At 51.4% G+C, this 14,756-nt stretch overlaps 1 protein-coding gene across 1 annotated transcript; it reads right to left on the reverse strand.

Moving 5' to 3' along the window:
- Nucleotides 1-437: 437 nt before the first annotated feature.
- On the reverse strand, nucleotides 438-1,546 carry V2A60_004295 (uncharacterized protein; the record flags this gene model as incomplete). The annotated part of the gene is made up of 2 exons (XM_083255616.1): nucleotides 438-552; nucleotides 813-1,546. 2 exons carry the CDS (start codon nucleotides 1,544-1,546, stop codon nucleotides 438-440), a joined length of 849 nt encoding a protein of 282 aa, XP_083111742.1.
- Between the last annotated feature and the right edge of the window lie 13,210 nt (nucleotides 1,547-14,756).

The following is a 14,756-nucleotide window of genomic DNA, read 5'->3' on the forward strand; positions in this document are numbered from 1 at the left end:
GGCGGTGCTTTTCTTGTGCGTATGTGCGAGTTGTTTGTGTCAGACGTGGGACAGCCGTGTATGTGTATGTGTGTGCGGGCTGAAGTCTTTTGCGAGTCACAGAAGCAGCCAGAGCAAAACGCCCTCGTCACAAGAGTGATCATGCTGGATCGAGGCCGGACGGGATCTCGCGCTCTGCAAGGGGATGCACGAGGCACGCATGCCGTCTCATTTGGGCATCTCCTTGGAGAGCAGAGAGAGAGAAGGAGAGAGAGAGAGAGATTGTGTGAGTGTGTGGCATTGCCGCCCTTTCTTCCCTCCCATCCCCATCCCGTCCCTCCGCTCCCTTCTGCCCTCTCATTCTCCGTCTTTCCCCCCTTCTTACCGCTTGTTTGTGCGTAGACTCAGCTGGAGGTGGTTGGTCGGTTGGTGGTTTTTTTCCCTCTCCCCCGGATGTTTCAGGCCGGCTTCCTGGAGAGGTCGTAGACGCTCGACTGCCCTCGGGGCGCAAGCTGGACGTTGGCGAAGCGCGCCTCGGGAAGCCTCTTTCCGACGCGGATACTCTCGAGGATCCTGAGACAAGAGACACGAAAAAAAAAGCACACGACATGTGTTAGCTATTTTCTCTCAACGTCACAACATCCCGCCCCCCTCCATGCATGTCTTGATCGAAATGGAAAGAAGCGAGCCGAAAGAGATCAAGATTGCAGCGTCGGGGGTTGAAGAAGAGAAAAAAAAAGAAAAAGAAGGAAAAAGAAGGAAAAGAAAAAAAGAAAGAAAAGAGAAGAAAGAACTGGGAGAGGGGAGGGGGGGTGTTTGTTTAGAATACTCACCATTCAACACCGATATACTTGATGCCGTTGCCGCCTCGGCGACGAATCTCCCTGTCCATCTTGGTGCCTGCCAGCCCGCCGCCTGACCCTGACCCTGATCCTGATCCTGCGCCTGATCGTGATCGTGATTCTGATTCTGATCCTGCACCTGCACCTGCACCCGATGCTGCTGCTGCCGCTCTTGTTGCTGCTGCCGGCCGTCCGAGGATGACGTGCGTGACCTGGCGCCGCGCGAGGTGCAGGGCGACGCGCGCTCCGTGGGCGGCCAGCAGAGCCTTGAGGCGATGGTCCGAGACGAGCGGCGCGGTGCTGCCGTTGACGTAGACGACGAGGCCGGCAAAGATTTGCTTCTTTGCCCCTCGGGCCGCGTCGTCTGTTTCAGCGCCCGCTTCTGGTGGTGGTGCTGCTGCTGGTTCTTCTTTGCCGGCCGATGAGGAGGAGCAAGACTGCATCCCTTCCTTCATCGATCCGGGCCTGGCCAGCATTTCTGCGACGCTCTTCCTATGCTGCTGCTGTGGCTGCTGTGGTGGTGGAAGGTGACCCTGCGTCTTGAACTGGCTGTTGACCTTGAGCGTGCGAGACGCCCGCCATCCCGTCTCGGAGACGCCGTCGGTCTCGCGGCGAGAGGCCTCGCGGCGCTGGTGGCCGGTGGACGACGAGTTCCACGGGTCAAAGGGCCGGTTATTGTTGTTGGTGCGCGGCGGCTTGGGGAGCGGGTTTGTAAAGGGCTTCATCTGGGGCGTTTCTGCCGTCCTGGGAGGCAGTGTTTTCTTGTTTTTCAAATGGCCTCGGACCTTTGTTTTTGGCCAACAACTTTTAGTAAAGAGTTACCAGTTGAGGCTTGACGGGAAGGGGGTTCAACATTGGCGAGTTGTTGTTGAAATTCACGGTCCGTTGGTTAGTTTGAAGGCGGGCGGGGCGCCCATATCGCCGCCCGCGCCAACGTCGGTCGAACCAAAGGAGAGAGAGAGAGAGAAACAACCGCGTGCGCGCGCGCCAACTACTGTGCAGCGTTTTCACAGAGCAAGAAATGTAGTCTTGCAAAGACGCCAGCAGAAATGGCAGCTACAAGATGAAGTTGAAATAAAAATAAACGGACAGAGTACGTTGTATTTTATTCATTGCAAGACACTCATGCCATGTTGGTCGCCCACGCACACTCGAGTCGTTTCCTTAATCTTGTCTGTTTTTTTTTTCTTTTTTCAAGAAGAAAATCGAAAATCAAAAGTGTAGCAGACGAGTGTAAAAGAACAAAAGACAGCCCTTGAACCAAAAGAAGAAGAAGAAAAAAAAAAAAAAAGAAAAACACCTTTGTGAATGTAAACAGAAAACAATACCAGAAACACAACGTAGCTGTGCAGACAAGCTTACTCAACATTCATATCTCTCTTTGTTTCTGTTTTTTTTTTCTCTTTCTTCTTCTTTTTTCTTTCATTTTATCTCTATTTGCCAGCCTTCCTCTCTGAACAAGGACAACAACGCCATCTGTTGGCAGCAAAAAGCATTTGCTTGTAGATCAAATGCACAGAAAGGTTGTGCCAACTCGAAAAGAAACTTTTCAAAACGCTAAAAAGAAGAAGAAAAGAACGAAAAAAAACAAAAAAAAAAACAAGCAAACTGGTGCCGTGCCGCTGCAAGATGGAAAAGTTCATGTATATGCTATATGCAAGCTTGTACCGGCATCTGGTGGGTTTCTCGGCACGGTTGATCCTCGTGCTCCTTTCCTTTTAATTTTCCTTTTCCTTCTTCTTCTTCTTCTGCCTTTATTTCTTATACATATCCACCTTTGTATCCCAACTTGTCCTGTTTCCGTCTCCCCTCTTTTCTGCTCTGCTCATCGGCTGAAATTTCTACCGTCTCTTCTTCTTCTTTTTTCTTATCCTTTTTTTTTTCTTCCCCGACTTTTTGTTTTCTCGTTTCGAGACCAAGTTTTCCCTTGGCATTGGGCTCCGGGAAAGAGAAAGAGGGGGGGCGGCAAGTTTGTCTTGACTGTTCTGCCGCAGCCCGAAAATAAAAATAAAAATAAAGAATTACAAAATTACCCACCTTGAAAAATGGCCAGCACAGCAATAAAACAACAACGCATCAACCCATCCATCCCATCCATCCATCTAGCCATCCATCCCGCCACTACGAGCCCTGCAGAGATTCATGGGTGTGCCCATCGTTGCAGGGGAGAGGGGCGGAAAAGAGAGAGCAAGTGGGCAGTCAAATACAATCCCCCAAAAAAAGAAGAAGAAGAAAAGAGGGCTGTGGCCGTTGAGATGGAGTGGCCGCTCCACAACGCGGCCGTCGTGGCTTGCAGAACGACGACAACGACAACGACGACGGGTGAGCTGGGGAGGAGGAGGAGAGGGAGGGGTGTGGATGGCCGGGCCCTTTTGATTCTCTCTCTCTCTCTCTTCTTCCTGAGAGAAATTGAAGTGATTTTCTTTCCTTCTTTCCCTTTTTTGAACAACCGTTGAGTAAATGAAATGTCTTCTTGTTTCTCTTTTTCCGCCCCCCCCCCCTCCCCTCCTCTCACTTCCACTCCCATTTCCCTGCCTATCACCACTTACCTTTTGCCCCCCCCCCCCCCCCCCCCCCCCCCCTTCCCCGGTCCCCGTCCCCCAATATTGAAACGATGAGGCGGAGGAGGAGACCAGCGGGGGGGATGGAAAGAAAGGACTGTATCCGTACGAGATGCAACGCTCATCGCAAAATAACAAAAACACACAACCACACACACACCCTCGTAGTGATGTAATACGCGACAATCCCACCAAGTGTCTTGTCATCCTGACCAAGGCGGTACACTCTTTTTTTTTTTTTCTTTTCTTTTCTTTTTTTTTTTTTCAGGACGGATACTATATACTTGCACGTCTCTGATGCAAACACACCACATATATTAATAGGAGACAAAAAAAAACTGACCGTTTCGTGCCGCCGCCCCTCCCTTTTTCGGCTGCACCGGCCCGCTGTTGCAGAAAACCGTTGACATTGACGTTTACGTTTTCTTTTTTTTCCTTCTTTTTTTTCTTCTTCGTCTTGTTGTCAACCAACTACTGCACATCCATCTCCCATCTGGCTTCTGCTTTTTTTGCCCCCCCGAGATGGCAGCCCGTTTTGATATTCATCTCATACAGTATAGATAGTTGAATTGTGCGTGGCAGAAGCAGATCCCCTGCTTGGCCCCCCCCTTTTCCCCTCCCCTGAATTCCATTTCTCTCTCTCTCTCTCTCTCTCTCTCTCTCCTTTTTTTTCGGGCCCGGTTATACATATATCTGGTCTCTTCAATTTCCCCAAATCAAAGCGTCACATTTTTTCTCTCATCAAGAAAAAAAAAACGTGTAGATTACGTCGGACCACAATATCAGCCCAAGATGACAAGGTCCCCCCCTCTCTTCCCACTTTCTCTTCGCTCCTCCGCGGAACCGAACCCGGGGGGGCAAGGCGGCGACGGCCGCCGGCAAAGGCGGGGTGGGGGAGGAACCTACTATATCACTTTGTATGGCTTCATAATAGACGCCTCTCTCTGTCTCTCTGTCTCTCTCTCATATCACGCCCCTCTTCTCCCTCCGCACCCCTCTCCATCCTGTCAAGAGAGAGGGGACACGGATTACCATTTCCGTTCAAATAGATGCACACTGTAATTTTTCTGAGAATAATGGAAACGGAACAACAACAAGCCCGGACAGGGAAAAGGAAAGGAATCAAGGACGGAATCAAGACTTGGAAAAAAAAAGAAAAGGCTCCTTCTCTACAAAGTACTCATCCAAGACCCTGACCTTTTGTCCACATGACAACGAACAATGCCCAATCTCGTCGTATCTTTCCACCACCATCAGCGTCATCACGATGCCTTGTCCCGCCTGAAAAAAAGATGCGTGATATGCTGCAGAAACGAAAAGAGACGGCTCCGTCCTCTCTCCTTCTTTCTTTACTTGTTTCCTTCTCTTTTTTTTTCTCTCTGCTCTGTGACCCGTCTTGAACCGTTTTTTTTCTTCGTCTCGGCCACAGGTGGCGGGGGGGATTGTTCGCCCATCGTGAACAATGTCACTTACACGACCACCACATCATTCTCTTGTTCGGATCCCTGCGTTATAGCTCAGCGAGTAATCAAGAGCCGCCCCCTCCCCCTTATTCGCCTCTCCTCTTTGCTTTTATTATAGTACCATGGCCCTCTCTCCACCAGAAACATCGGAGCTTCACCACCTGGCTCACTTTGCTGCAATCGGGCTCTTGCATAAAGAGCCTGCAATGCTCATCTCCATCCCGTTACCAAAGTACTATTTTTAAATCACTACCCTTTTTTTTTTCTTTTTCATTCTACGGATATACTTGGTAGTATTGAATTTGAGTTCTCTTCGGCCCCGGCTTCTTTTCCGGACGGGAACGGGTCCTGTTCCATGATTCATTCAATCCCTCTCTCTCTATTCAGCCCCCCCAGAAAAACCCAAAAAAAGATGGGCATCACCACCACATATCCCGAGCCGAAATGACCTTGAGCCGTGTTTTTTTTTTCTTCTCTCATTCTGTCATGGCCGGCCGCCGCCGCTTACGCTTCGCCCGCTCCGAGCTGCAAAAAGCCACCCGGAAAACCCAGATATACAATGTCCCCCCCCCTTGCCGCTCTCTGCACTCCCCCCCCCCCCTTTGCCAAATTTTTGTTGTTGTTATAACCCAAGTAGCAAGTACTGAGTAGAGAAGAAAGAGGGCTCGCGACTTTTGCCTGTATTTGGAAGAACCACATCAATCATTCGCCGGCCGACTGGGCAGGGCACCCACCCCCCTCTCCCTCCACCACCTCCTCCTCCTCCTGCCCCTCCTTGACAATTCTATTTTGTAAATGAGCACAACCACGACAAAAAAAAAAAGAAACACAAAAACCTTGTTCCTTCTCTCCGCGGAGCAAGGATGGGCATTGGCGGCGGCGGGCTCCTCCGAGCAACCTGTTAATCCTTCATCTTTTTTTTTTTTTGCACAGACCATCTAGTCTGGTTGCATGAACCTCGGCAACGGAACTACGAGAAGAGAAGAACAAAAAAAAAAAGGCTCGTTGAGGCGGAGAGATGGCGTAAATCTGATTATGCATTGTCCAAGCGCCTCATGGGCGGTATCAGGTCGACTCTCTCTCTCTCTCTCTCTCCCTCATCTGGCCATTACTCGCGAGTTGCGCCGCCACCGCCCACCGCCCACTACTCCCATCATAGCGTCGTTTCATCAGCGCCTCTATTTCTTTTTTTGAAAGTTTACAAGGTTTTGATTATCTCTTCCTCTTGTTTCTTCATCCGTGCCTGTTTCTTTTCCATTCGTTTCCTCCCCATGTACATCAATCAGCCTGCGTGTAAATCTGTAAATCTGCGGGCCCAGAGAACAGGCTCGTACTAGCGGGCCTTGATCATTCCAAAAAAAGAGCAGTGGCCAGCGAATCAAACTCTTTTTTCGTACATGTATATTAATACATATATTCATACGTATATTCATACATGTATAAATATAAATATACTTGGTTTCCTCTGTTTTGTTATATATCTTGATACGTGCTGCTCTCTCCCGATACAAAACTAACCACTCACAAGCTCTCTCAACGCCCAAAAGAAAAATAATAAAAAATAATAAAATAAAATAAAGGACAAACCATGTTTCGTCTGGTTAAAACGAGTATGGGAAATCACAAACAGATTCCCTCCCCCCCTCGCTCTCTCTCCCCGCTTATCAAATCGGCGAGTCAGCCATAATCACGGCTTCGCCAACTCCCGCCCCCAGACCTTGCTTCATCCCCATTCTTTCTGACCCTTCTGCATGAATGAACACACACACACGCCAAAAGTTTTCTTGTTTGCACAGACAAGGTAGATGGGGACAATTGGGAAGAAAAAAAAGACTCGAGGCCCAATTGGATATACGACTGCCCTTTGCCCAACTAGCATCAACCCCCCCCCCCCCCCCCCCTCCCGGGCTGCAAGCGAACCGCCGCCCCAGCCTTGGGCCAAGCGCCTGCTGCTGCCAGGGATTCTCCAGCGGGTTTAACCTTTTTGCGCTGTCCCTTTCATCTCCTTTGTCTCTCTCTCTCACTCTCGCTGTCTCTCTTGTGCGTAATAAGCCAGCTTTTGCCTTGCCACGGGTCAGGGCCGTGCAGGGTTATCCGGGAAAAAAGAGATGCCAGGAATGTAATCAAATGGGATGCTGCATCAATGACTGAAAAAAAAAATCAAGGGCCTTGTTATGCCCTCTTTCTTTATTTTCTTTTATTTTCTTTTATTTTCTTTTTTTGTCTCTCGGATGAACGCTCTTATCTGTTTCCTGTTATACCAAGTCTTGGGCCTCTCTCTCTCTCTCTCTCTCTCTCTCTCTCTCTTAATTTTTATTATCTTTTTTTTTTAATTATTAGTAGGCGTTCATGCAGCAGCCAGCGCAGTAAACAGCAAGGCAGCAGGGTAGCAGGGGGGGGGGGGGGGCGTGTGTGTGTCTCTTTCAAAGACGGCTTGTGTGGACGTGGCAGACACTGTCGGAACCTGATACCGCTCAGTCAATCCGAAAAAAAAGAAAATTGGCAGGATGGTCGAGTATAGTTTCAACATGTCCAGAATGGGACAAATATACTACCAGGTGGCCACCTAGCGATTTGCCGTCTACTCTGTAAGTAGTCAACGGATTTACTGTCCAGCGTTATATGGCTTCACCTCTTCTTGCTCGCAACCCGGAGAGGCCATCTTGCCTTGCCAGCGTTACATCCATCTTCCATGGCGCCGCCTCCAAACAAGAAACAAAAAGAAAAAAAAAACAGCGCAACAACGCCATCTTTCTCGTCACGCCGTGGCTCCCCTTCCCCTCTCCCATCTCAACCCAACACCCTCCTTTCGCGGTGGGCTTGCCGCACGGGAAGACTAATGTACCTCTATGCACACTTGCGGGACCTCGGTGCCCTTTGCCTCTCGTTGTCACTGCGCCTCGTCTTCCTTCTCTCTCTCTCTCTCCCGCTCTCCCTCTTTTCCCTCCTCCCGTTCTTCTTCTCCTTCTTCTCCTTCTTCTAATCCTTCTTTATTTGCTTTTCCCTTGACCTCTTATCAACCCAGACGCGCGAGCCCTTTCACGTAGATATCCACCGACCAAGCTAAAAATGCCACCACGTAACCGCACAACGCTATCTGTAACGTAGGAACACCACTTAATAACCCTGTCTAGCCTTCCTGAATATACTCGGTAGTATCGCATTACTCCGTAATCCATATACCTTCCAAATGTCTTGTCCGTACGAACAACTCCCCCACCCGCCTAAAAAGTACCCATCTCGCGATCTTGAGAGATGGACCACGCATATACTAATACGGAGTACTTGCTCTCCCTATAGTCTTTCTCTACGGAGTACGCCGTACCTGACACCAAAGGGAACCTCACGGCGTACGCACGCATGCGCTGCATCCCGACTTGTTCCCTCTCTCTAGCTGCATACACCCCTCATCTACATTTGGGGGCGAGAACGTCCTCCCTCTCTCCAACGTACAAAAGTCCGTTCGCCTTGTCAAGACGTCGATAGAAATCTGGCATAAAACTTTGCTTGAGCCATCCAGACTGGCCATCCCGGTCCAAGGCTACCCTGCACCTCGAAACAATGGGCATGCGTCCTGTTCCAGGGCTGGTGTGCCGCACCCAAATACGCCCCTGTATCAGCATCTCGTGTATAACTTCGAGTCAGGTAGTCGTGTCATGACACATCAGCCACTGCTAGCAAACAAGAATTCTGCTCTACCTTTGCCCGGCCCCTCAAGCTGAGACTTTCTTGTCTCTCAATGCCCAGAAAAAAACCGTTGTCGAAGTATTCGCGCCCTCCTTCCCTCCCCAATCCCTGACAGTCCTTCGTTGTGTGTCTCGACGTCTGGACAAGGAATCCAAGCCCAAGTATACAAGCCAGCTTCCCTTGTACATTTCATACAAGTCTGCACAAACATCGCATGCACACTCTTGCTAGCTACATGCTGATACATGCAGATACATGCCGACATGTCCACGAAACAGCCCATCTGGCTTGGGACGAAGGCCACTAGTTCGACGCACAACCGGGTATGCAAGGGAAAGAGGGGCACAGCTCGGGGCACAAGGGCCACCAGCAACAAGACATCCATTCACCTGCGTCTGGCCACACGGGAAGGAGATGGCGGTGCAGCGGCGACAAGAACATGCTGCAACTGGCGGTGAGGGGCACGCACCTAATCGACCAGGGGGGGCGTGTCCCGTGTGCTGGCGGGGGGTCGCCCAGCCTCAAACAAGCCATTGATGGCCAAAAGACTAGGTACTACCATAGGAGGATACCATGAGTCAATTAGAGAGCTGGGAGCTCCCAGTACTCCTCCGTAGACGGAAAATAAAGATGCAGCCACGAGAACCCATCCAAAAAACAGCACAATGCAATGGCAACTTTTCGCGTAAACTTTGCATCAAAATGGCTCCATAAAATGCTCCGGGATAGCAGTTTACCGACAGGTGGCTGATTCTTCCATATCGCACCGCTTTCACTCCCTACTCCGTAAAAAAGATCGTCTACCCTGGCCAAGAGGAACGAGAATAGCTACCGGCCGAGCTGCCAGGCTATCTTCTGAAGCGACGGAGATCTTACCAAGGTAGTCTCTGGCGGCCGCGCCTTGTGCTTGCAAACCGCACACCCCTGTCCTGTCCTGGCCTTGGTTCTGGCTGGGATGTTGTCACTGGCTAATCTGTACTTCGCATGGGTCGACCGAGGCCGAAAGATTCAACAAAGGAAAAGCTGGACCAGCTGTTTTCCACTTGTGATCAAGTAGACAGAGGGCATGTGTCGGGAAGCTCTATTCGCAGTCTCGGTTAAGCACTCTCAAGGGCTGGGACGAGCTTTGTTATGCTAAGACGCAAGCTGCTGCAATCAAGACTACTCGTGCAAGATCGCGTACGATGAGCTTACCCCAAAAAGAAAGGACAGCTGCTCGATGAAGAGAGATCCGGCACAGCTGCGCGCGCAGACTTTGTGCATAAAAGCCACATATAAAGTGGCCCAACCCGAGCCAGCGCAGCATGGTTGCACGGGAATCGTTTTGCTTGCATTGCTCCGGCGTATGCAAACTGCACATGTGGCAACCCGCGGAAGCATGCGTGCAGAACCCGTCTCCCGCCACTGTTATAGCCCATGTATAATGAATGCAACGCCAAGTTGGGCTGCTGTCCTGCTGTTGTAAAAGAGAATGCTTGTTGCTCACAGAGTCTTTGCATTGCCGAGGGTCGAATGGCCGTTGACGAACCTGTTCACAGCTACTGCAAGTCAGGATAAACTTTGTTCTTTGTCCAACCGCAAGTACCGCCTGCCTCTGCTCTGATGCTGTTTTCTCGGTGCATGTGGTTGGGCAAGGGCAGGCTGTTCTGTGTGGGGTTGGACCATCCACCAGCCTCGCTTCTCTTTGGCTTGAACAATAAGTCACTAGCTAGCTCCCTCAAGCCAGACCACACAGACGCTATTGTCTGGCGAGAAGCTGGACCTTGGCCAACGCACACCTTTCAAGCTAATAATCCCTGGTTCACACAGCCGTCGTCGCACAAGGTCCTGTGGCACGCCCCCAGAATGGAAGGGAAGACAACCGACACCATTGGAGGATGCTGGCCAGCCCGCGCCGCCTCACTTCGCTTCGGCATGGCGAACATGGCCGGCAGAGGCTTTTGATCTAACGCATGTACCGGCGGCGTAGGCACAATTTCTTGTGCGTCTGTAGATCCGCCAGGCAATTGTGCATAAGACAGAGCATCGTTATCGAGACCTGAATCGCTACATAGCAGATCCCAACAATTCTCGCTTCGGCTGCAATAGCCTGACAAACCTGAGGGCTGCTAGTCGATTGCTGAACGAATGATCCCAGTAATAATGCGCTGTCAGTTCGTCACGGGTCCAACGCCCACGCCCCAGTCAATATCGGAATCCTCCCAACCCCGTCCGCGTCAACGCGGCATCAGTCCTTGAATCGGTAAGCAGAGGTTCGCTCCCCGAAAGACATTCTTCGAGGGAGAATAAAAACAAAAAAAAAAAAAAAAAAAGAAGACGGCCCAGAAAATTTGGGCCGGGTGGAGAGCGGCCTGGGCTTTTGCCCATCGGCCTTCGCAGGTGATGGTCCGCCCGGATCTTATCCAATTGAGGTTGAAGTGGTGGACATGGCCAGTGTGTGAAAACGACGTGGTGAGCCCTCATTGGGCTGCTGGTGGTCAGCTCCCAACCCCCGACCCCGAGTGACGCCACTTTGTTGTGGGTGGGTAGGGAACAGCAAGGCTACTGCGGACGAGTATAATTTTTCTTCCCATCAGGATACGGCGCACCGTCTTGACTAGTGGCAGCTCCATAGAGACCACCAAGATTGTTTCGCAATAGCATTTTGCCTGCCTTCATGGGAAAACGCGGTCAGTGTTTGCTTGGCTCGCCCCGTGCCACGCTCGTGACATGTAGCAGTCTGTCATCGAGCAAGGCGAAAAAAAAAAGCATTATGTTGTTATAACTCGACTGCTGTCCAATGCTTCTGCGGCTCTTGTCATGTGCGGCCGTGAACGGCTGCTTCTGCTCGACATTGTCATGGCCCTTGCAAGGACTTTTTGTCAAAGCCACTGCGGGCGGCTAGCAAGAGTCCAAAAGACCCTAGTCTAGTTGATCGCTGCCAAACCCTGCAGCCACGGGCAAAGGCACTCATCGGCTCTGCAGCCTTCGATGGGGTTGCGCGGGAAGGCTAATGTATGCACGGAAAACGGAGTCCGGGCGAAACCAGGACGGAGGCATCCACCGAGAATGCCATCGATGCTCTTCCCACATGGGCGCCGCCGAGCCTTCTGCTTACCCCCCGTCTCCGCCCCCCCCTCCAATCAGGCCCACAGGCGCGACAGGCATTACTGAATATGTAGCTAGGAATAGGGTTGCAACAGTGACAGCCCTCCCCGTCTGTCGCAGTGCTGGCTGAATGAGGCGTGCGCGGTGGCCGTCTTACTGATATTGACGGTAACGGCGTTGGATCAATTTCGAGCATGGCTTTTCCATCTAGTCCGTAGTCATGTCGAAATTAGACCGAACACTGGGGCTTGGGACGGTGAAGCATGTCGGCGTCACACTACCAGTAGCCGTGGTAGCTCAAGTACGTCCAAGCCGGGCTCCTTTAAGACCTACATAGCCGCTGCGTGTGTCATGCAAGTGTTCAATCGGCCAATCGGCCCTCCGACTAGTCAGCTGCAGGGACTGGCTGTTGTCAAAACGTACTGGTACCACATGTTTGGTGGCTGTTATCACATCTTGACGTAAATATTTGATAGCTCCATATGCGGCTATGCAGCTATGCCGCTCTGCAGCCTGGAGTCTAACAGTTATGCATTGGAGGGGCGCGATTTATCGTGCATTGCATTGGCTAGGTTGCGGACGCGGCGACGTCGGCTTGCAACGGCACCGGCCGAGTTGATGGATTGAAATGGGTAGGATTTCTTGCGCAGCCGTTATTATCGGCGTAATCCATGTATGATTGCGGAATCCCGCCGCACCTGGATTGGCAAGAAACACAGTGTGATGCAAAAGGAAGAGAGAGGTTTATCCAAGGCTGGCCCCGAGGTCCACATGGGTCAGCCCAAGCAGATTATGCACAAGATCCGGTGGTGCTCCTCATGATGATGTGCATACGTGGATAGCATCTTATGCCCAGATCGGTTCGACGGAAAGGCATGCTGGGAGCGTAACAGACGGCAGTAGCCAGAAATGTAGTCTCTGTCGAGGGAAAGACGTTAATGCAGATCAATCTACACAACACGGCCTACATATATGATCCAAGTCAGCTGGTTATCGAGCGAAACGGCTTTTGTCGGAGTGCATGGCTGGCTGATATTGAGGCAAAGTAAAATGATAGTATCCACTGCGGCGTTGGGGGGGAGGTGGGGGGAAGGCGGAGGCATTAGCAACGTCCCAGTTGCATGAAGGTTGTGCCATTCGGAAGGAACATGGTGTGGGCGAGAGAGAGATGAAGGATACGAGGTCTGGTGTTGTCCGACGACAGGTGCATAGGAAGGATGGGGGCGAAATGAGGGTGGCGTGGGGAGGCCTGCCAGCCGAGTGTCTCGGAAGCGTGCAAGCGTGCCACATCTTGGTCTGTCTTGTAGTTATACGCAAGGCGACCTGATCGGGATGCACAGCCTTGGTTCAGGGTGGTGCCAATCGGCCAATGCCTCGAGTAGGGCGGTTCAGAGTTCAGAGGCGCAACCGATACTGGCTGGTACAGTATGTAAATGACCGGTCTGACAAGCCGTCGGGGTCGGAACCTTGCAGTGGTTGTCAGCGTATTGGCAGGGCTGCGTGTGCACCAGCTTGCGGCGATGGGGTGTCAAGCTCTCGGAGTGCATGACGCAACTTTGAGTTGCTGGACGGCACTGGACCAATTGTCTGCTTGATAACGTGGTAGAATCGACATGGGAAGCTACACAAGGAGACGGTGGATCAGCAGGAGTGCATGGCTTGATGACGGCGAAGGCCAGCAACGTGTGGAGGGAACAGCCTCGTGCCAGTGCTCGATCAAGTATCGCTGAAGCTGCAGGTTGTACTATGTAGCTGGGTGAGTGGCGCCCGGTGCGAGGAAGACTAGCTGTTCGTGGTAAGCAGTTGGCATGGCGCAAGATCGGGCTCTGTGGGGGTGGTATCATTGGAGTCTGGTACTCAAGTGAGGAGGCGAATGTCACTCAGATGGGGCGGGTTTGGCGAGGGACTGGTGGTAATTTGCCCACAGTGCAAAGGCGACGAGGCCACCAAGTGATAAACGTCATGGGTGAGAGAGCTGTGTGTTCAAGGATGGAGTTGAGCGGGTACCGGAACGTTCAGGACGTCGGGGAGAGCAATGAGGCTAACCGTGCGGGTGGTGGTTAGCCATGACGGTTGACCGTCTTCGAACCAGGAAATTGATTGCAAGCTGGGGCGAAGGATTGAGATGGTCAGCAATAGATTAGCGTGTACGGAGTCCATACAGGGTTTGTGGCTGGCCATGGTGGTGATGGTGGTGATGGTGTAGGAATAGCAAGTGTGCATGGAGCAGCGTCAGCCGGCCCGAGGCATCTAGTGTACGAGTGAACTGTTATGGGCAGCTATTCCCATTCGCATGCCGAACGAACCGACGCCGATAATACGTTGAGTCATGTCTGGAGCAGGGCGCAAGATTGCGGAATGCTTCTGATCATGTATGTGGTGATAATAATTCTGGCATGTAATAATAGTTGGCGGCGCAGACGGCAAACAAGGTCGTCGTCGCCGCATGTGGTCGAGACGAAGCGGATAGATTTCAGCGGAGCCCTTTCCTGAAGCAGAGGGACGAGAGGGTCGCGTGGACCAGGATTAGGAGTGAGCGGCGAAATGAAACACATGATTGATGAGATGATGATTGTGGTGGTGGCTTAAGTTTGAGTTATCGTGTCGATGGCGTTTGCAGGAGCGTTAGTGGGTTGCCCAGAGCTGATGCTGAGCAGATGAGGCTGAAAGACGGGTTGGGCGGCATGATGCAAAGCAAAGAAAATGACTGACAGTATAGGAGAGATGCATCGAAAGAAAAAAGCAAGGGCCGAATTGGATGGACTCGATACTGGGATGCCTGTAGCTGTGTAGGGGTGAGGGCGGGAATGCGAGGCAAGATGGAGGAGGCTAATGAAGCGAGATGGGAGAGCAGCGAGTGTGGCTGGCGCCTTGCGGGCAACGTTATGATAGGCGTCGGCGTAGGCTGAGCAAGTATAGCTGGCAGGACATCTACCTCGACTGAGGAAGAACTAACATCTATCAGTAGGTACCTGGTACTTGCAGGATAGGATTTTGAGATGGCACCAGTACTCTCACATGACATTGGATTCATTTCATGATACTCTGTATTCTGTAGAAATTACCTAATGCGTTGAATCTTGTTCCTGTTTTCTTTGTATTTCGTACAAATGACTTTGTACCTATGTAAGTAGGTA

Source organism: Cordyceps javanica, chromosome 3, assembly GCF_051103115.1.
Source record: "Cordyceps javanica chromosome 3, complete sequence".
NCBI classification, from domain to species: domain Eukaryota; kingdom Fungi; phylum Ascomycota; class Sordariomycetes; order Hypocreales; family Cordycipitaceae; genus Cordyceps; species Cordyceps javanica.